The 22176-nt window shown below is 50.5% G+C and overlaps 2 protein-coding genes across 8 annotated transcripts in view; one reads left to right on the forward strand and one right to left on the reverse strand.

The window, feature by feature from the left end:
• On the reverse strand, positions 1 to 19124 carry AARS2 (alanyl-tRNA synthetase 2, mitochondrial). 2 transcript variants are annotated; one of them, XM_074863444.1, is made up of 22 exons: positions 18600 to 19124; positions 18112 to 18300; positions 17296 to 17441; positions 16318 to 16512; positions 15640 to 15784; positions 13964 to 14109; positions 13547 to 13655; positions 12921 to 12959; positions 12072 to 12183; positions 11415 to 11542; positions 10514 to 10664; positions 8499 to 8668; positions 7382 to 7495; positions 6840 to 6980; positions 6081 to 6218; positions 5563 to 5672; positions 4352 to 4460; positions 2700 to 2822; positions 2174 to 2284; positions 1215 to 1298; positions 970 to 1080; positions 1 to 574 (listed from the first exon to the last, which is right to left on the reverse strand). In XM_074863444.1, exons 1-22 carry the CDS (start codon positions 19122 to 19124, stop codon positions 410 to 412), a joined length of 3261 nt encoding a protein of 1086 aa, XP_074719545.1. In that variant the 3' UTR covers positions 1 to 409. The 2 variants fall into 2 exon arrangements, with proteins under 2 accessions (XP_074719545.1, XP_074719546.1); XM_074863445.1 differs by lacking the exon at positions 1 to 574 and adding an exon at positions 594 to 781.
• RNF8 (ring finger protein 8) overlaps positions 19008 to 22176 on the forward strand; it is a 13623-nt gene continuing 10454 nt past the window's right edge. For 2 of the 6 annotated variants that reach the window (XM_074863455.1, XM_074863454.1), the window contains exons 1-2: positions 19008 to 19183; positions 21840 to 21968. In XM_074863455.1, coding sequence (XP_074719556.1) covers positions 19094 to 19183; positions 21840 to 21968 — 219 coding nt within the window. In that variant the 5' untranslated portion in view covers positions 19008 to 19093. Of the gene's footprint in view, positions 19184 to 19222; positions 21448 to 21839; positions 21969 to 22176 lie in introns of those variants that run through there. The other 4 variants (XM_074863457.1, XM_074863458.1, XM_074863459.1 and 1 more) reach the window with 4 other exon arrangements.

Below are 22176 nucleotides of genomic sequence, written 5' to 3' on the forward strand. Positions count from 1 at the left end.
TCGGTGTCGATAAGTTCTTTATTCCGAGTTTTCGGTAACAAGAGGATCAAGCACACTCTACCATTTAATGGCTTTAGGATAACACTGTGCCATCTCCCCACACTCTCATGAAGCCTCTCAGCGCTGGTCTTGTAGCAAGAACTGCACCATAGCAGAAGTAGGATCTGCTACTGCAAATGGTGCTCAATCGCCTATGTCCATGCTGAGAACAGGCAGCATCGTTCTGTCAGTGGGATTGGGGTCTCTGCTGATCCCTGAAGGCCAGAAGCCAAATGCTCCAATGTAGTGGCTGCAGCAGTGTGGGAACTGCTTGTATAACTTGTGCTCTGCATCAAGTCTCCACGTAGCTTGCAGCTGGGCTGCATACAGCTGTCCTGCCACCACCTGCCACCAAAGCATCACAGTTATTTCAGAGTTTACTCTGAGCGAACTCCAGTGCAGTAGTCAGGGCTCCCTGCATGCCCTTGGCATTTCCACTGCCCTTCGCGACAACAGGAGAGCCTCCTGCCTTCCCTTCCATCTGCGTACAGACAGCCACGGCCCAGTCAGCAGCGGAGAACACAGGGAGGCAATTCTGGGGAAGAGACACAGAGCAAAGTCATTTGGACTGTGGAGCACTCTGCAGTCTGGATAAAGAAAGGTAACAACATGCTCTCCTCAGCCAGCCTGGGCCCTCACTAACCTGAGGCAGTCATGACTGGGAAGACCACAGAGGCTGAGTTTACATGTTAATGCTGCATCCTGCCCCTGGGCAAACATGGCCTGCAGGATCCAGGGATATCTGTGCCCAGCAAAGATTAAAAGCGTATCTAGTCCCAGCATGGTCATCTCAGGTCCTACCCCTGCGTGATTAACCACCAACACTGTGTAGAACCCCAGGAAAAGCCTCAGCTGGGACCTGCTGAAAAGCGTGTCCAGTCCCCCCCTTTGCAGGCAGGTTCCCCATGTCTTTACCAGGGTTCTGCTCACCTTGGACACCTGACAGGCACAGAGCACCTCACCAGAAACCTGAGGGCTGAGCAGCAGGACTGATGTGCCAGGAGACTTGTCACACAGATGGTTCACTACCTTCATTAGGATCTAGGAGAGGCAGGGAGAAGAGGGGTCAGGCTACAGCAAAGAGACTGGTATGCAGCAGAAAACATGCCCAGCAGCTCCCTCTTACTGTTTGCGGCACCTGAGGTACCGCTGGGCCAGCAATGGGGATTACTCACAGAGAGGGAGTCCGCTGGGACAGTATCAACGATGACAGGTTGGTTGCAATGTTTTGCTAGCAGGCTTTGTGCCTTCTCTTCAGCCTGAAGGAGGAAACACACAGCACTTGAGGGGCTACAGGTGGCACAGGGTGGGATGGATGGGGATCTGTGTATGCAACATATGTACATAGGGAATGGAAGTGCTGCTCTGTGAGATAGAAGGGAGATGTATGTCAGTAGAAGTCAAAGTAAGACTGGCAGACTGAAATCTCCACATGGAAACCTGTACAACCCTCCTTCCTCAAAAGCAAGCAGAGATGAACCCCTTTCAAAAGTGGAGTAGACAGTGACCTGTTCAGTCCTCAGCCTCCTTCCTGGACTTACATATCACCACATGTCTCAGGAAGGTTCCTGTGGCAAGATGCTCCTATTTTAAGAAAAGGATAGTTCTTGTTGAGAACACAAAGTCACCAATAAGGATTTCCAAAGGGGTTTTAATGTAAATTGGCAGAACACAAATGCATTGGGAAGCCACAGCAATATCCATATGGCTGAGAGAAAGGCTCTGTCCTACCACTGTCTTACTGCAGAACCTTGTAAACCCCACTGTCAGGGACATCTTACCTTCTCCATGTATAAACAGGGAGGTGATGCCTTTCTGCCTGTTGGTGTTTGCCAAAAGTGTCGATATGGGGCTCTCCATCTTCACAGGCAGAGAGACATGGGGATTTGGCAGGTGCCAAAAGCCCACTCAGTCATTCACTGCTACTTTAAATGATGGCCCTGGTTAATGCCAGTGAAATCAACCCAACAGAGGGCTTGTGTCACACTGTGTGGGATTGCACCTGCTTTCTCCTGCCTTCTAACGGGACCCTAGTGACTGAGTGGTTGTGAAGTGTGACAGAGACCCCAGGTCCGCTGGTGTACGCCACAGCACTATTAGCAAGCTGCAAGTTAGTGTGCTGCTGCCACCGTACCTGCTGCATCTCCAGTTTCTTGATGGCCGTGTTGGCTGTTCGCTGTAGGGCTTTGAGGATGCTCTGTAGTTCTTTTCTTTGCCACTGAGGCATTGGAGTGCTAGCCACCACCTGCAAGACATTTGCTGCGTAAGGACACTAAACTGTACCTAGACATAAACCGCTAATTGTCCGGGAGACCCAGACCCTCCTATACCCCTGTGTGATCAGGCCAGCCAGTCACTGTGGTGTGTAGCTTTCTCTTTTCAGCTGGGCATCTAAGGCCTGAGGAAAAGCCTAGAAACCCTTTTTCACTGCTTTACCTCCCCCACCATTGCCTTCTCTCACATTCCCTCTGGCAGCAGGTCACCTGCAACAGAAGCATATAGACACTGGTAGAAATCTTTGTGATCAGAGGCAACAGCAGGTAGAAACTTGCCCTTGCTATTGACCTTGATAAGATGTGAACCTGGTAGGGAAGAAGTCAGGTGCCTCAAGTGTATAGAGCGCATGCTGGGATCTTCCTGTACAGGACTGTAATCCTTACTTTGGTCAACTGTCCCACTTCTTTGGAGAGGTTCTGCATCTCAGGAATAGAGGTGCTCCTCTGCTTCATTCGTAGGGAGACAGAGTCCACTTCCACAGCCAAGCACTGGCCTACTTCCCGAGCCTAGGAGAGAAGGGGGGAGAAGATGCTTCAAATGCAGCAATAGAAAGAATGAACAGGGATAGAGAAAGTAGGGCAGCAGCAGGGTCACAGTCACTGAAGTAATGCTCAGGATCCAGTGGGAAGGCACCTACAGACATAAGCTTTAAGAATGAATGTCCCCAAGAGACTCTGGAACAGAATGTTCCTTTCTAGACTTACAACCAACACTAGATGGTCACACACCCAGGGGACTAAGCCGTTGTGCATTTATATTTCCTCAGTATCTCACATCAAATCATCAGGATTTCAACGAGAAAAACCTAGGAGCCCCATTTACTTAGTGCTCTTTTTACATTAGCAAATGCAATCTTGAAACTAATGACTGAAGAAACAAAAGAAACACTAAAACTAAAGAAAAACTCACTAGCGGCTCAAGCAATTTCCTGAGGACCAGTTCAGCTGGCCTTGGTGCATTTCTTATTGCTTTCCCCAACACCAATGCTACCGTTAATAAAAAAGCTAACACAAGCTTTTTTTACCAGTGAAAATCCTTACTGTTTGGAACATTTCTTCTCTGCCAGACCTTTGTGCCCATGATGGTCCTGCTAAACTCTAGACCAGGACAGCAGAGAGTATGTAAGAAAAGCTGTGGGCAGTGAGGACTGCTCTACCTAGCTAGAATACACATCCCTTGTTTCAAGTCACTCCCTCATGCCTGCAGTCTCCCCTGTCCGATTAACACATGCACATGGTTCCTCTCAGGGCTCTCCAGGTCAGCACTTCCAGCAAAGCACGCAGATGTGCCCTGCAGCTTTTCATTCCTCTGCCCGAAGAAAAGCTTTGCTAGGGACACAGATGCACAGGGGACAGCCAGCCAAAAAGCAACAGATTTGCAGGGGTGGGCTTTGCCTTTAGTCTTCCCAGTTCCACTGACAATGAGTCACTCTCCTCTGACTGCAGACTTAAAGGAAGCGGGCAAGCTTGCAAGGCCCCCTGACACTTCCAGATATTCAAGGGACAGAGCAATCTCAAGGACACAATAGTAGGTTGCTTACTTTTTATACAGACGCAGCCAGAACAGAACCACAGTTTAGCAGGAAAAAGACTAAAGAAAAGAAGCAAAAGGGCTGTAAGAATGAGGCCATAGCCCCATAATCCTAAAGTACAAATCCAACTGTGATAGGTAGGAGATGAACAGGAGGTGAAACCAAAGCACAAAGGATCACACCTTTAAATACCTACCTGGGGATTGAAATTTATAGTTCAGAGGCTTCCTGATATTTTGTGCCAAGTTCTCATCTCGGAAAAGGGGGTCTGAGGGGAGGAGTGAAGGTCAAGGAGGTAAGAGACTAGGACGGGGGGAGTGGAGGTCAAAAGTGGGGTACAGCAGCAGAGCCAAGTCCATAGGTGAAGGAGAAAGCCAGATCAGGCACAGCAGGGGGTCTTCAGCCAAAGCAGGAGGAAGCTAATTGTCTGTGCAGGAACCTACAAAGTTGAATCCTTCTGGCATTGCTTTGACAGGGCAGAAATCTCAGCTCCCCCTTTCTTACCTGTTTTGCTTGTCCCCCTGTCACTGCAATGACACGGCTAATCCCTTTAACAAGCTGACGCTCACTGATGATGGCCAGATCTTCCACAGCTCCTGTCTGTAGAAGGTGCCTGCAAAGTCAGCAGAGAACAGGAATGAAAACAAGCTGCTCTCTGGGAGCAGAAATTGGGAAGCCTGCAATCCTTTTAGACAAGTCTCAAGTTCAGCAGCCTCTCCACAATCCCAACAGCTTCAATCCTTTCCCATCTCTAAAATCCCAACGGCACCTTGCCAGGTAAGAAACAGAAGAGTTGAGGCTACTCCAGAGGAACCTCTGTGCCACCTGCCCAGCAGGCTGCTGTCAAACGGTGCGTAACAGCCAAATTCTGCCTTGCTTTCCTCTCCTTTCCTTCAGCAGTGTAATAAATTGGGATTTTTCTCTTCTAGTCAGCTGTTACTGAACCTTGTACAAAGTAATTTTTTCCTTGAACTCCACCATTCTCTTGTCAGGCCAGCAGACTCCAGTCATAGGGTGGCTGTGTAGTCACAGGGCACTGACAACCTCCCCTTTCCTTCTTGGCTATTCAGCACCAGATATGAAAACAACTACAGTGTCTCAGATTCTGTTACCACACGTAATCATTTCAGACAGCTTCACAAGAATTGATCAACTCCATTGCCATGCAGCTTCTTGTCCCACTAACTCCCACAATGATTTTATGACTAGAAAATTGCTCATTTTCAGCTGTATCTGCTCAAAGGCCAATTTGTTCCTTCTTTTTTTTTTGTGTGTGTGTGTCAGCATTGTCCTAAGATCGATTAACTCTTCTTCTACTGCTAAAAGCAGAAGAGGATGAAGATAATTAATCAGAGCAGTTTCAAGATCTCACAACCATCTCAGAGTCTCCTGCTGGGTCCCCAGCCCTCCTGCAACCCCAAAGCCAAAGCACTGTAACTGGTGTGACAGGCCACAAGCCTCTTTCCCACACCCTGCTGGTGCCCTGAGGCTTCCAGGTTGGTTTCAGACTATGAAGCAAGTAAAAATGCTTTGTGTTTCACTAGTTTTCTCACCCTGGGACTTCCAAAGCTTCGTAACTAGCCCATCCTGCCCTCACAAGATCTTTCTGATAAGGAAACAGTTGCACAGGGACAGGGATTGGAGCTGGCAAGAATGTGTCTACCTCAGCCACCAGTGCCCACAAACACATCTGACTGCAAGTAAAAGTCACTTACGTCCCACAGCAGAGCTCCACAGAGGTCTGCATTGCAGCCTCAGAGTCGCGGGTCAGCACACTCTCCACAGGGACCCCCAGGGACACTATCCTCACTGGATCTGGATACCCCTGACAGAGGAGACAGGGATCAGCAGCTAACAACATGGTCCTTCGGGGGCACTTACAGACCAACTATGTGGCTTTAGGTGTCTGCCTCTTTTTTCCCCTATTCTAGAGTAGCCCCAGAGTCAGGGGCAGCACTGCTTGTCCCCCACAACCAGTCACCGTGGGGAGAAAGAAACACTTGGGTGACACTACAAGCTTTTGGTCCAAAGAAATGAGCAGAAAGCCTATCATCACCAGCCTCAACGTTTTACACCACAGTGTCCTGAGATCTCATCTCTGTCCCATTTTCTTTCCTGAGTTTTGGGAGTCAATTCCCTTGCAGAGACCTGTTGCATCAACGTCGCTTGCAACCCAGATGATTCCTGCTGAAGGACAAGGCTCGTGAAGATGTGCACTGCCATCCCGTCATACCTCATCCACTGCACGGAGTCCCTGAACTCTCCTTGCCAGTGTGAGGGGGACCTCAGCCATATGCACAACCTCATTTCGTTTGATCACATCCTGGACCACTTGCTCCACTTGCTGCAGCTGCTCCACAGTCACAGGGCCCTGCGGAAGTAAATCAGCCACCATCAGGAGAAGGCTCCTGAGAGATACAGAGCAAAGGAGGGAGAACTGGGGCAGGGCCCCCAGGCAGCTCAGCTTGGCCACACCACTCTCCCCATTTTTCGTCTTCCCTACTTGTAAAAGGGAACTGTGAGCATCATGACCCTCCCACCCATGAGGAATAAGGATTTTTGACCCAAAAGCATCAACTAAACTCTTCAAGAGATGCTGCAATGAGTGACAGGTTTACCAGGGCCAGTGCTCAGCCCCAGTTTCAGTTCCCAACCACTCTCACCTGGATGACCAGCATAGATATCAGATACACGCCACGGCCAAGGTGGTGAATCTCTCAGAGACCCCTTTACACTACTCAGGTCAGTCCCATGATCACTGCTAAGTCCCTTCCCCTCTGATCCCCATTCATCCCCTCAGCAAGTCCTGCTCAGAGTCAGGTCAATGCAAAGCAGAGCCAGTCACATCCAGAGGGCCAAGTTTCATGGCTCAGACAAAACATGACCTGTCTCTAAAGGAGTGATTATGGTGAGAGGAGAAGATCCCTGGAGAGAAGGCCAGTACTGGGATGTCAGTACTGCTGAGAACAAGAAAACAGGAGTCCTGAGTCACCTTGGCATCAAAGTCGAAGCGCAGCCGCTCTGCTGTCACGTGGGACCCTCGCTGCTCTGTGCTGTCGCCCAGGACGCGGCGGAGCGCAAAGTTCAGCAGGTGAGTAGCGGTGTGGTTCGTCATGCAGGCCAGGCGCTGGGCCTGAAAGCACAAAGTTGGCAGGAAGTGCTGGTTCTCCACAGCTCAGGGGAGCAGGGGATAGCATGAAGAGATAAGGGAAAGGCTGCATGTGAGGGGATGGGAGAAGATGAGGTTAAAAACAATGGGTAGTACAGCTGTCAGATTAATTTGTGTCACAGGCAGGTCTAACTTCTTTTCCCATGGGATCACCTCTGTAAAACAGCAAAGGGCAGGCTGGATACTTCTGGACAGACCAATGGCTCATAAAAGATTAGTGTCACTTGTGAGGTCTCCTTCCCACTGCACATCATAATGAAGAGCAGTCTCAGGAATACAAGGGACAAGGCTCTGCTGCACCGAGGTTACTCAGGATATCACAAGACTCTCAAAGCGAGGCTGAGAAAAGAGCAGTGAGTTATCACCTCATCCACAAAGAGCTGCACTTGGTCACCAGCACGCAGGGTTTCCACAGCAGTGACCTCATGGATCACGTAACCACCACAGAGACGAACTGACTCTACAGGGAAGAGTATTTCCTGAGCAAAGAGACAGAAAGATGAGTTAGGACACAGGGAAAATTCAAATACCTGTGCTAGGTACCTGCTTTATCCAACTGGGAAATGCAACCCCCGCTGATCCCTAAAAGACAGCAATGGGATGGGAAAAGCAGGAAGAAGCTTACTGCGAATGTAACCAGAGTGCCTCAGACCTTCCCTGCACCCAGCCACTCGCTGCACAACATGATGAGGCTGTCAGCTTGCAGTGGAGGGGCAGTAACAGCAGCCATGCTGATGAATTTTCCTAACAAGGATGCTTGTCCATGAGAAAATGGACAGCAGCTGCCAAGGCACCTGTCTCAGGCATCCAAGGTGCCATTTCTGCCTCAATGAGCTGGCAACAGAAACTTGATCCCCGCTTCAGCTTGGGGAGAAGTGCTGAGCAAGGTACTATCACATTCTGCAAGGCTAAAGAGGCAGCATCAATGCCCAGGGGAAATTCTCAGGAGCTGGAATGTGGGAAGAAGAAAAAGCTGCACCCCAGGTAACTTCCCAGGAGAGAGTCAAAGCTCTCCCGCTAGCAAGGCTGAAGGAACATGCTGCAGAAGTGGGAGGTCCTCCCTGATGCTTTTGAGAAGGACAAGAGCTTTTGCACTGGGTCCCAGGTTGGGCACTGCTTGTGGTCATCCAGGATGGGCCAGAGACAAGTTACTCAGCTCATGGACTCTCTGATCATTGATTGCCTTCTCTCTGCATTGCAACCCCAGCTGGTGAGAGTGCGGCACATTGAAGGGAGACCCAAGGAGACTTTACAGTCTTCCCCAGCAAGACAAAATTGCAAAGGGCTGAGAGAGACAACCAGAGCAGCAAGTACACCTCTGTGAAGTTACTGCTGCTTCTCCCTCACCCCACCAACCCTGACGCAAAACCAAGGGAACTGTCAAGAATCAGCAGCTCGCAAATTGTCACAGTAAAACACCCTATCACTTGGGGAATTCTGCCTGACCTCAGTACCCACAGTTCTGGCAGCAAAGTGTCTTACCTGCTGTCCTAAACATATCATGTAGCCTTTGTCAGAGGCTTGCCCGCCCTGCTCTGCATAGAAGTTAGTCCTGTCCAAGATGACACCACAGCGTTGCCCTGCCCCAGCCTCCTTCTGCAGAGACTGATCTCTGTACAGCATGAGGACAGTGGCCTGGCATGGGCTGAACTCTGTCAGGGGGAAGAAGATGGCAGCAATTAGTGCATACACCCTATTGCAACAGGAAAGGAGGGGTCACTTCCCCATGCCAACCCTGCCAACACCCAGTCTATACTGAAAGCTGGCACTTCCCTTAGCCTTGGTAGGAGAGGAACAGCTATTGGCAGAAACGACAAAGGATCTGTTACTTGGAACTAAGTCACCCCTCACTTACCTAGTGACAGACCTACTGAATAGCAGGTAAGCAGGCAGGGACGCCCAATCTGACTCCACATGAGCCTGATCGGCAAGATGTGGCACAGACACATCTGCATCTTGCTACACTGCAAGCTCAGCAAACGTGCCTGCCTTCTAGGAAGAGATGACAGACTTGGTGGACAAGGGACAACATGGATATCACCACCTTTGATGCAGCAAGCTTCTAACATGCTCTCCTGTAGGCTCCCTGAAGCCAAATTTGGGTGATATGGACTGGACAGGTGGAATATAATGTGAGTGTATAACTGGCTGGGCAGCTGGCCCCACAGAAAATTGCTAATAGTTCAATGTTCAACCGATGTTCAGTTACTAGCAGAGCTACTTGGTGGCTGATATTAGGGGCAACACCATCTAACATCTTCATTAATGACTATCCATGACAAGATGGGATGTATCCGTATATCCTGCTTGTGTATGGCGATGAATTGGTAGGGACTGATGATACACTGGAGAGCAGGGCTACTTTTCAGAGCCAACTCAGCAGGCTACAAAAGTGGACTGACAGAAACCTTGGGGTCCTCAGGAACAAGCTGAACACAAGTCAGCGGGGTGCCCTTGCAGCAAGGAAGACTGACTGCCTGCTGGGCTGTATATGAACACAAACATAGCCAGCAGGTCAGAGAAAGTGGTTATTCATCCCTATTTAACATTTGTGAGACTGTATCTAGAGTACCGGAAATTCTGGTTGTACATAAAGAAAAAAGCTTTTCACCGTAAGAGTGATAAAGAACAGGGAACAGAGAGGCTGTGGGATCTCTGTCCTTAAAGATACTGAAAACTTAAATGGACAAGGCTCTGAGCAACCTGATCTGACTGTGAAGCTGATGTTCCTTTGATCAAGAGACTGGACATCCAGAGATCCCCTCCAACCTGAATTATTCCATGATTCAGAGACTGAGGAGGTGGGAGAGTTCTAGCTTAGAGATTTCAGCCAATGTCAGTGCTGGGCTTTTTTCCTCCATTGCATTCTTGCCATAGTATATATAGCTTGAATTCCCTCACTTTCTGCTTAGTGTAAGTTGCCACCAGCACACTGGGTAAGAGGGAGCTTGCTGTAAACAGCTATCTCTAATTGCTTGTGACAGCCACACCACCTCTTTCTCTGTGGTTTAGCTTTATACTTTCCCTAGAGCATCAGCAACTCCAGTTACCCTAAATGATAAAAAGTCTGCACTGGCATCTAGTGGTCTGCCAAAGAAATAGCAAGCGCATGGCTTCAGACACCTACATAAACCCTTTGCATAATTATTCTTCGCCCTCCCTAGCACTCACACCCAGAAGCCTAATTGTTAGGGACAGACTCATCTCTAGCAGAAATCAACAGCCCCTGCTTAACCACTGCACAGCCATAACGACCCAGAGCCCACAGCCCTGTCACCAGCCCAGAGCCTTCCTGGGGACACACCACAGCAATAAGAAAAGCATCTACTTTGGGATGAGGTACAGGGGCAGAGAAAAGATGCAGCAGCAAGGTGGACAGGTACTTTGTGGCTCAAACATGTTCTGCATGCACGAGGTTAGACAGTAAGAGCAGTCTTGTGAGGGATTCCAGCACCCTCAGGCAGAGCTTGCCTTACAGACAGGACTTGGCCACTTACCGTACTGCCCGTGCTGCCCAAGCGTGTAGGCGTACTTTGGAGAGTCATCAGTAGCAGGCACGTTGTTGCTCCGCAGCTGAGCCAATGAGTGCACATCAAGGTGCATGTCTGTGTCCTCCAGCTGTCCTGCCTGTGGGCCACCAGCCTTCCGCTACAGCAGAGCACAGGTACAGTTAGAGGACAGATACCTGGGGGCATTCAAACTGATAACTGGGGCTACAAGACTAGGAACAACTTCCTCCCCCTTCCTGGAAAAGGCTTGTTTAGATCCAGGCTGATGGAAGCTACTGCTAAACCAACCCCATTCCTTCAAACCCCACAACCACTGACCACCACCTTGTGCTAGCCTTGAGGCACGCCATAAGCAACAGCTAACACAGCCCTCCCAGCACACCTCGCTGCTGCGTAGCTGGGAAACTTTCAGGCCACTGAAGCTCAGGAGGGCGAGGCCTTGAATCAATTACTGCAGGGGGTGGGTGCGGGTGGCAGTGCAAGTCTTCCAGCATTACAGAGACCAAGTAGATTTTGTAAACTCTTCATAAATCACTTGCTGTTTGAGCTGTCTAAGCTGACTCTACTTTGTGTGAGGAGTTGATGACTGACAAAGGACACTCCTAACCTATGTAATTCTATGATAACCTTCACTCCAGCAACAGTCAGCATCACAAAACACTTCTACTGATCTGAAGAGAATCACCAGCCAATACTTCTCAGTCCCACACCCACAAGCAAAGGCGTTGTGACCCCACTGCTGTTTCAGACCCACTTCCTCTTCAGGGAAAAGGCATGTGGCCCTGTGGTGCATCCGAGGAACCACAGCAGTGAAAGGAATTCTGCCTCCACGCTCACGGGAGAGAGGGAAGGCTCTGAATTATTCTGACAAGGCAAACCTCCCTCTCACCTTCGCATCTTCCAGAGCAAGTTTGTTAAAAGCAGCCAAATCCAAACTGATTCCCTTTTCTTCAAGCATCAAGTCAATCAGATCCAGAGGGAACCCCAAATTCCCATAGAGAGACCAGGCTACTTCAGCTGCAGGACAAAAAGGACATGAACTCTGTGTACACAGAAAGCAAAAGCATCTCAAGATCTGCTTGGATGGGACCAATCTAGTGTGTGCCTTGGCAACTGGATTCACCCGTGTTGTGTGCAGCTGCACTGGTAACGGGGAAAGGAAGAGAAGTCATGCAGTTGTTCTTGTATTAATGATGCCCCACAGCCCCATCCCTGCTAAAATTCAGTGTAGCACATCTAGACAGGCAGCTGAGCTGGTTGGGTCCTGAGCTCCTTCTTTCAGCCGTGTCTTAAAAGGAGCAAAGTTAATCAGTCAATAAAGCAGCAAGGGAATGTTTCTAATTTGCCCGGTGCCTAGTTTGTTGTGAGAACAAAGTACTAGAAACCAATTGCAATCTGGAGAAAGGAACATCTGCTCCTCTGCCCAGGGCTTGAAGGTCACTGAAAACGTGTGGGGGAGGCAAACATCCATCAGTTTCGACTGCAGTGCTTGTGAGGACCTGGATAACCATCTTTAAGTGCAGGTTGTCAGAGGAGGAAGACTCACCCGGGAAATTTGTGGAGGGCTCCATCTGCTGCACCGTCCGCTCGATGATGCGCCTCCCACGATCAAGGGAGGACAGAAAAGCTGCCTCGTTCTCATTAATGATATCCATGATCTGCCCAAGGATCAGAAGAAGGGTTAGCCACAACACCTCAGGGAGTTCCCCAGCTCGGCTCAGCCCTGATACAGTCAGCTCAAAGCAATCAAGTGTCCAACAGGGGTACTGTGTCTGCCTGAACCAGCCTTTTTTTCCTGTGAGCATCCATCACAACATGGCTCCCACACATTACTAAACAGTGCCAAAGTCACCATACCTCCTATCACCATTCCTGTCAAGGAAATATTGAGCATCCACCTAGGGAAGGCTGGAGGCTGACAAATGCTTCCTGTCAGACATTCATGTCTGTGACCCAATTAAAATTGCATGGCTGGAACAGCCAGAGAAATTGCTCGTCCCAGTTGCTGTCAGCAGAAGAGAGCTGGGAGTAGCCTTAAATCACCAATCCGCTTTGGACAAAGTGTACCCAGGCTAGGACAGGATGTACTTGCACTCAACAAAAGAGCTACCCTAGCTTTTTTAGAGCAACAGCTGCCTTACAGAAGGACAAGCAGTCCCTGTTAAGGATCTAGTAGAGCTCCCACAAGGAAATCTGCCACAGATACTTCTCGTGCCCATGGTACAAACATGTTCCCAGCACATCTCAGCCCACCCACGAGAACATGGTTATGGAGGAGGCTATGCAAACTCCTCCAGCTAAGTCCCAAGGAAGGGCTGACTTCTGCCCTTCAGAGCAGTGCCTCACAAAGATAACAAGATACAGTGTTTCTCTCCAAGGATTCCACATTGCTTACCTGGTCTGCATTCTTTGTCAGCTCTGGATAGGCATCTCCCTGTGGAGTGAGCCTTAGTTAGTGATAACATCCTCAGCATCTTCCTCTAGGAATCTCACAGCATGCCACAAGCATTATAGAGGTTTCAGGCAGGTGAGTGTGAAGGGAGCCCCAGAACACAGCTCCAGGGACAGCAGCACAGGGAAAGTACCACACAGGGACTTACAGCTGCCATCTGCTGGCTATCTCCCTGTGACCCGCTTCTGCTAGCCCCTGCACACCATCTCTTGGTGAACACATTGTCTTTTAGGATGCTGTTAGTACTCCCAGGGACCAATTTCACATGGCTTTAACCAGATACAACAGTTTGGAAGCCACTACCCTTGGGAAACAACAATGTGCATTTGCATACACTTCCACACATGCTTGTGCTGACTGTACTGCTGGTCACACTAGGCCCCCTCCCTCCCATCACAAACGATCAGGAGACGAGATTTTTACTGTTGCAATGTATAGCACCAGATACACCCTCCTGGAGCTCCTTCAAATCCAAGATCATCTCCTGACAGTGTACAGGAAAGGGACATGGCGTTGAATAGGACACGTGTGATATTCTTTTTCCCCCCAAGGCAGCAGTTTTCACTCACCAGTACTTCCACTACGGTAGGCACCAGGGAAGCCAGGAGGCCAGGTGGAGCGTGAAGAACTTCAGAGCAAAAGCGGACAGCCCTGCGCAGGATCCGACGCAGCACCAGTCTGAAAACAGGGCAGGATTGCCAGGCAGCCATCTGAGCATCCCTGCCCAGCTCCACATCCAGCACACTCCCTACCCAGCTCCTCTGGCCTGACCTATCAACACAGGCCAGCTGCTCCCCATGCTCTGCACCCACCCAAGGATGAGGCTGCAGACTGGAACCTCTTCCAGGCTCCCATCTCCCTGCTTCCCCGAAGCTCCTGCGCTCCCTTCCCTATCTTGGGCCCATGCCAGTACCTCTCCCCTGGCTGTCCATATTCCTTTTTAGATCTAACTCCCTCCACCCCACACCATTTCCTTATGTCCTTACTCCGCTCCAGAGAAGCCTGGGTAGATGCCATCAGTGATGCACACGCACAAGGTGCGCACGTGATCTGCCACCACCCGGTAGGCCATATTCACACGCCCAACATCAGCATCCCCGACCAGACCTTGGTATTTGGGCCCCCTGCAGCCCTAACAGAGAAAGTAAGGAGATAGATTAGAATAAATTAATGGCTGCAGAAGGAAGTTTCAATACAAGAAGCAGCCAGCTGCACTTGACATCATGCTTCTCGCATGATCGTGATCACACGCTTTGCTGGGTAAAAAACTGGCTGGATGGCCGGGCCCAAAGAGTGGTGGTGAATGGAGTTAAATCCAGTTGGCAGCCAGTCACGAGTGGTGTCCCCCAGGGATCGGTTTTGGGGCCACTCCTGTTTAACATCTTTATTGATGACCTAGACGAGGGGATCGAGTGCACCCTCAGTAAGTTTGCAGATGACACCAAGTTGGGTGGGAGTGTTGATCTGCTCGAGGGTAGGGAGGCTCTGCAGAGAGACCTGGACAGGCTGGAGCGATGGGCTAAGGCCAACTGGAGGAGTTTCAATAAGGCCAAATGCCAGGTGATGCACTTTGGCCACAACAACCCCCAGCAGCGCTACAGGCTTGGGGAGGAGTGGCTGGAGAGCTGCCAGTCAGGGAGGGACCTGGGGGTGTTGATTGACAGCCGGCTGAACATGAGCCAGCAGTGTGCCCAGGTGGCCAGGAAGGCCAATGGTATCCTGGCTTGCATCAGAAATAGCATGGCCAGCAGGGACAGAGAAGTGATCTTGCCCCTGTACTTGGCACTGGTGAGGCCGCACCTCGATTACTGTGTTCAGTTTTGGTCCTCTCACTAGAAAAAGGACATTGAATTACTCTAGCGTGTCCAAAGAAGGGCAACGAAGCTGGTGAATGGTCTGGAGCACATGTCGTATGAGGAGCGGCTGAGGGAACTGGGGTTGTTTAGTCTGGAGAAGAGGAGGCTGAGGGGAGACCTCATCACCCTCTACAACTACCTGAAAGGAGGTTGCAGAGAGCTGGGGATGAGTCTCTTTAACCAAGTAATAAGTGATAGGACAAGAGGTAATGGCCTCAAGTTGCACCAGGGAAGGTTTAGACTAGATATTAGGAAGCATTTCTTTACAGAACGGGTAGTCAAGTGTTGGAATGGGCTGCCCAGGGAGGTAGTGGAGTCCCCATCCCTGGAGGTGTTCAAGAGGCGGGTTGACATGGCGCTTGGGGATATGGTGTAGTTGGGAACTGTCAGTGCTAGGTTAACGGTTGGACTAGATGATCTTCAAGGTCCTTTCCAACCTAGATGATTCTGTGATTCTCAACTATCTCCAAACCTTGTCCATCCAAGACATACTTATTAAATCCTTCCAGAGCATTATCGACAAAGGCTTCTGTACCTAAGACAGGTCAGCCAATGCCTTGGCACAAAGGAATTTAAGAAACTTTGGAGGAAAAACAGATCAGCAGTGCTGATATCCCTGTGGGTTTCCAAACTGGAATTCTCCCCAGTTTCCCCAGAATGCTACTCTGGACCTGGCTGGACATACTTCCTGTCTCAAAATACCACACAGTAACATGTGTAGAGAAGGCTGTACTATGGTACCAGGTAAGCAGTCTGCATTCAAGAAGCTTTTGCTTAGCTGTGACTCTGAGCAGAAGCACTGTCACCTTGTGAATGGCATCCAAGATGGGAGTGAAGAGATCTGTGTCGTAGTTGGAACGTTTGTTCTGCAGAACTGTCACCAGCCTTTCCAGGCCCATTCCTGTATCCACATGATGCTGTGGCAAGGGAAGCAGATTCCCCTCCACCTCTCTGTCAGCCAGACAGGAAAAATAAAAGACAAAAGAAAAAAAAGGTTCAGTTCAGGGGGAAAGAAAAGGAGGAGGTGGTTCAAAGAGAGTGGAAGAGTGACAGGGAATGGAAACAGCAGATGATCCAACAAAAGGAAGCTCAGGGACAAGACTAAAAGCAGCCTGCCCAGGCACTGTCAGGCAGCCAGGACCTGACTATCAGATAGTCAGGACAGACTGTAACATAGGGAAAAATGCCTTCCCTGAACAGGGACCCAAGGCCTTCTCCTCCTGCAGATTTCTCTGGGCTGCTGCAGACCTCAAGAGTCCTCTGGGATGCAGCAGTGAGGGAGAACAGGCAGCAGAGGTTGAAGGAGGACAGAACAAATAAAGCAAAGAGGACCAAGAGCCACCCTGGACACATCACCACAGCTTCCCTCTTGCTCCTGTACTGCCACTTCCTGGAAAGCAGTGAGGTGTCTGAGGATATACACATATGATTTGGGAGTCAGACAAGGGGAAAAGGCTCTGGAGTTCAGGCTAGGTGCCTGGTACCTGCTGTACTGCATGAAGACCAGGTTCCAGATCTCCACTACATCGGGGCTGCCCTGGTTCACCAGCGCCGCAGCATTTCTGCCACCACCCACATGGTCATAGTGAATCTCTGTACAGGGACCGCAGGGACCTGTGTCCCCCATCTCCCAGAAGTTGTCCTTCAATGGAAAAGGAAGCACATGACTTGCAGGCACCCTGGAAAGGCAGATAACAGAGGTGGTAGCGCTGAGGCATGCACACAAAGCACACAGTAGCCTAGACGACAGAGAACGTTGGAAGGGAAGAATCCTTTCTGACTACTACAAACTCAATAACCAAACACATTAGGATTCCTTTGCTTCTGTTCACCTAGAATTACTCTCCTTAGCAGGAACAAGCTGGACGAAACCAGACAGGATCCTACTCACTGTCCAGAACAGCTGGCAAACACTGTCTGGCTCCCACCGACAGAGGCAGGCTCTCCACTGGGTCTGTGGAGCTGCCCTCCTCCTTGGAGGGATTTCCAGCAGAGGTAAGACCTGATCGCAGCGGACAAGGCTGAACACCAACAGCAGCACAGAGCTGGCTGCCTTGGGTTCAAAGCCCATGTACAGCCTGCAACAAGCTCCCAAAGCACAGTAGTGCTCTCTGCAACAGCTTCATCCTCTCATTGAAGCAGCCATAGTCAGGTTTCAGAGGAGAATGTTCTCTCCACAGCTCACGATGGAGAAGCAGCGAAGGATCGGAGATCCTTCGCACACTTCATTCCAGGCCACCCAGTCTTAGGCACACAGTCCCCCAGACTGAAAACATCTGAGAAACAGCTTAAAGGTCAAGATCCCCAGAGCCCAGCTGACTTTTAACAGCCCAAACCAGAAATGAGTTTAAAATGCAGCTTTTGGCCCTTGCATCTGATTCCCATCAACTAAAGAGCAAATGGAAGACTATGGATGAAACATCAGCACCTACTGCTCAGAACCTCTTCTCTAACACACTTACCCCAGGCGGAGCCATATGTCTCTGCACTCCTCATCTGCGCTCAGCCCCAGCGAGGAGTCTCCACCAAAATAGGTGACGTAGAGACGATCTCTGGGGATCTCGTAGACCTCTGTCAAGAGCTCCCAGGCCATGCTACATGCCTCCTCCTGAGCAGGCAGGGAACATAAATGAAGCACAGTAATCCAGGACGCATAGTGATGCAGGAAGGCTCTTTAGAATAGGAGTTAAACATCAAAGAAGTTAATTTCAGCTGCTCTCTCCCCATCCAATTTTAAGGTGCAGGATGAGGGTCAGGTGAGTGAGACAGCTCACTGCTGCCTGTGGAAAACTGACATTCCTGAACTGCTGGGAGACCCTCAGGATCACAGCATGGTCTATGCCCATGTGCTCACCAGCAGAGTTACACCAATTACTTTCTTTCCAAGGAAAAAATGTACTCTCTAGCAAAACAACTAGCATCTTTCATCTTCCTTCCCTTTTCAAACTTTCTAGTAACAAGTATCAAATGAACTAGAAACCTGTTTACCATATTAAATAGTTAACACAGGCATTCACGCAGAAACCTTTGATTTATATGTGTTGTTCACAGCTGCAAAAGGTTGTGCACTTTGAGAGTCTGCTGGGCACATTTAGTGATTCAGCACACCAGCTACCACTTACCTCTGCTCCAGGCCACAGAGCTCCCACAAAGTAACTTGGAGCTTACCAAAATGCCTTCCACAGACAGTCCTACTGCACTACTGGGCAGAACTACAGCGCAGCTCTGAAAGCAAGGCCACGTTTCCCCCTGGAGGGGGCTCGCTCCTATTGCCTCACCTTAAAGTAATCCCCAAAGGACCAGTTCCCCAGCATCTCAAAGAACGTGTGATGGTAAGTATCACGGCCCACGTCCTCCAAGTCGTTGTGCTTCCCTCCGGCACGGACGCACTTCTGGCTGTTCACCACCCGCCGGTGCTGTGCCAGCTCGCTCCGGGGGTGCGCCGTGCCCAGGAAAATGGGCTTGAACTAGAAATCAAGGCAGAGAGGCGCCCGCTATTGCTAGATGCCGCCCAGCGCTGGGGGCTCTGCCCGGGGCTCCTGAAACCCAGGCGTGACGCTAGGCGAGGCGAACGGGAGGGCAGCGGCGCGGTAAGCCCACCCCACCGCAGGACACCGCCGTGAAAGCGGTCACCCGTGACAGGCCGCGCTCCCCCGCAGACGCGGGGGCACCGGGAAGGCGGTGGAGGAGACCCGCGGGGGCGGACCGCAGGCGAGAAGGGCCGGAGCCCCAGCCCGGGCGAGGCCGATGAAGATGACGGGAGCACCTGGTTCATGCCCGCGTTGACGAAGAGGAGGCGCGGGTCGCCGCGGGGCCGCACAGGAGCCGAGGGCAGGCGGAGGTGGCCGTGGCGCTCCTGGAAGAAGCGGAGGAAGGCGGCGCGGACCTGCCCCGCCGGCGGGCAGCCGGCACCCCCGCGGCAGGGGCTGCAGCGCCAGCGCCACGGCACAGCCAGCAACAGCCGCCGCCGCAGCCGGCCAGCCGCCGCCATGGCTGCCGAGGGCGGAAGGCGGCGCCGCGACTTCCGGAAGGGGCGGGGAGAAGGGCGGCAACGGGGTCGCGGATGACCACCACGGCTGCGGAGGGAGCCGCCGCCATCGGCCCTGTTGCCTCCTAGAGCGCATGCGCGGCCTCTCCTCATGTTCCGGGTTCGATTAGTCAGGCTGCGCGCCGCCGTGCGCCGCCCTCTCCTCTTGCGAGACCGCCGGCGCTGCTGCCGCAGCGATTGCTCCCGCCTGTCGCGACGGGCGGAGGGGTGGTATGGCGGCGCGCGGGGCCTCGCGCCTGGCATGGTGCCTCCGCCGCGTCGGGGCCAGCGGTGACTGGCTCCTGCTGGAGGCCGGCACGCAGGTGAGCCGCGCCGCGCCGGGCTCCCCCCGGGCTCCGGGCCCTTGGAGCGGGCGGCTGAGGCACAGCCATCGGTGCCACCTGGGGCGGGGAGCCGTTACCGGTGCTGCTGGGCCTGAGCCCTGTCGCGGCCTGCGCCTCCCCGGGCCGCCCGGGGCAGGGGGCGAGCGGCCCGCGGTGCGCTTTGTTTACGGAGCCTCCTTGCCTTAACGCGCTTCCCAGGATAAAGAAGCCCCGCCTCGGCCCGGTGAACGGGCAGCGGTTGTTAAATGGCTGTTGGGCGGAGCCGGCCGTTCACCCCAGTGCACGCCTGGCCTCCCCGGAGGGCGGCGCGGCGGGGCCCTGCCCGGCGCTCCCGGTGGAGGCGGCGTGAGGGAGCAGCGGCGGGGTCGGGTGCGTTTCGGCACCGGTAATGTGCGAGGGAGTGGAGAGCGGGCGTTGGAGTCTGATTTGCCAAATTTCGGTTGTTAATCTCTTTTAACACGATCTCGTATTTAGGCATGAGTTGTTTGTGTGATGCAGTAACGTAAGGGCGGGAAAAATCCTCAGCCTAATTAACAGGGTGATGCTTTGTTGAGGTTAATAGTATGTAACGTGTTTGAGTTTTGTTGCTGGAGTTACTCAGGTGTAAGCAAGGTTATGTTTTAAATGTTTGTTATATTTTGGTATGATACAGGAATAACTCTTTTTCAGTAATCGTGTTTTTTCAATTGAAAAGCCCAAATGGGCCCTAGTATCTTTCCCTTAAACCCAGCCGGCAGAGATGTGTGTTGAAGTTGGGGTGCTGTAGGAGGATTGCTGTTCTGGCGGTTAAAATCAAGTAGTGAGGTGTTGTGGCTTCATGCTGTACCTAATTCCTTTGTGCTTATGCCCTGCAAAAGGTACCCCTCTTGTCTTTCAGCGCTAGGTAACTCTTGAAGCAAACACACAGTTTTGTTACTCTCCCATCGTGGATGTGAAGCCAGGAGGAGTGCGAGCAGGCTCTGTGAAATTCAGACTCGAGTTAATACATCTGCAAAACGTGCAGCCAGGGCTCTGTCGCACAGATACTCTGTTGTGCAGAGTATCTAATTTGAGACGTTATTGCTCTGGTTGTCTGCACACTGTGACAGTCCTTGTCACAGGCAACAGGGTGACTGATGGTACTGCAGACCACAGGCTGGCCTGTTATCCCCAGTGAAAGCGGTTTGTGCTTTAAGTGTCGGTGCCAAACTGCGCTGCTGAGGCGTGGGGGTGTGCTGTGGTCTGCCAGTACTGCTGTGGGCAGCAGTGAACTCCAGCCCACAAGTGGCAACGTCTCAGCCCTCCACTGCTCCCTGAACTTGATCAAGGGGAAGTTTGGAAGTTTTGTGACTGACCCTACCTGGTCTTAATTGTATCTGATACGTGTGACTGAGTGTTAATAACAGGAGTCTTTATCCACCTGAGTCTCTGTACTTCTTACATATGCAACCCAAGTTGACAGAACACTAATGTGTATATGAAGCATTTAAGAGGTAGAGACCCACATGGTTAAGTTTGCTTTCATGATCTTAGTTTGCTTCCTTGCATTTAGTTATGACATGGGAGTCCAGGTTCTTGCTTTAAACTTGGGTGGGACCTCCTCAGGTAACGTGTAGCAAATGAACTGTTCTTGACAGCAGCATCTCGCCATCTTGTAGGAGTTGGAAGGTATGATGCAAATGAATTGGGGTTACAGGAAGAAAGAAGGACAGCCTTCATTTAATGCATAAAAACTGGAGTGCACTTTTATAATATTCTTCACCAGATTTAACTGTGGGTTTCTGCTAAAAGGTGTTTGTTCTGCTTTTTCTGCTGTATTCCATTGGATCCATGCAGTTGTCCAATTACATGATAAATTGACTGAAAACTTGTGCAATGCACAGATGAATAAGAAGAGTGCGTATGATTATCAGATCTTGCAGAAGAGGCAGTGGAGGGCTGTGCTTTAGAGCTGTTCTTTAAATGTCAGCCTGCAATTAGATCAGATTTAATAAGATACTGTGAAACGGTATGATTAAATTATGTTCCTTCTTCCAGAAAATGATATTAGAGTCTAATCAGATTATTTAGATCACTTTCACTACTGGTTATGAACTGCGTGTAGCGTAGTTGCTGAGCTGTAAGATTGATGGTGTGATTTACAAAAGTATTGTGCGTTTAGGGCGCAGTTACATGTGCATTTTTTTGATGGCAATTTTCTGGCCATTTTTTCCTGTGTCTTTCCTGTTCACAGACAGTTGAACAGATGCAGCTAGCAAAAGAAGGTAAGAAATAATCTGGAGACTCATAAACAATTTTACTGGTTTGAAGAAATGGTGTTTAGTTAGGTAATCACTAAGGTGGGACATGGATGGATTGAGAGTGGCTTTGAGCAGCTTTGTTGTTGGGGAAGATTTCCATGAAACCAAGGCTGTAACCTGGCTTAGAACAATCAAATGTTCCTTGTTGGGGGAGAAAGGCTTCAAACTTGCAGGTTTTCATTTTCTATATACTCTTGAATTTAAATGCAAAAAAAAAAATCATATTATCCTAGACTTTTAAGTAGCTATAAAATGCTAATCTAGATAGATTTCTGCTGTACTACTTAAACTGAAATGACATAAACTGAATTTACCATGTTGTTGCTGATTACAGTTACTAAACTCTTTATTTTCAGGTAACTATAGGCCGAGGATTAGATCTCACATACCAGCTGGTGTCAAAAACCTGTCCCTTGATGATTTCTCGTAAGCACTGTGTTTTCCAGCAAAATGCAGAAGGACAGTGGACTGTCAAGGATAACAAGGTACAGAGGCTGATTAAAGACCTTGTACTCAGATTCACTGAAGAAGAGTGACCTGTTTGGGCTCAAACAATGTATGAGCTGTGATATAATATGGTATAAGTATGATTGAAGGTCCATGGGAATGTGTCTTGCCTGTTGTGCACTTTCAGCAGGAAGCTTTGGTCTGCTGCATTTGGGATGCAAACTGTATTGCTTTCTGTATAGATTT

The sequence above is a fragment of the Strix uralensis genome, chromosome 3 (assembly GCF_047716275.1).
Source record: "Strix uralensis isolate ZFMK-TIS-50842 chromosome 3, bStrUra1, whole genome shotgun sequence".
NCBI lineage: Eukaryota > Metazoa > Chordata > Aves > Strigiformes > Strigidae > Strix > Strix uralensis.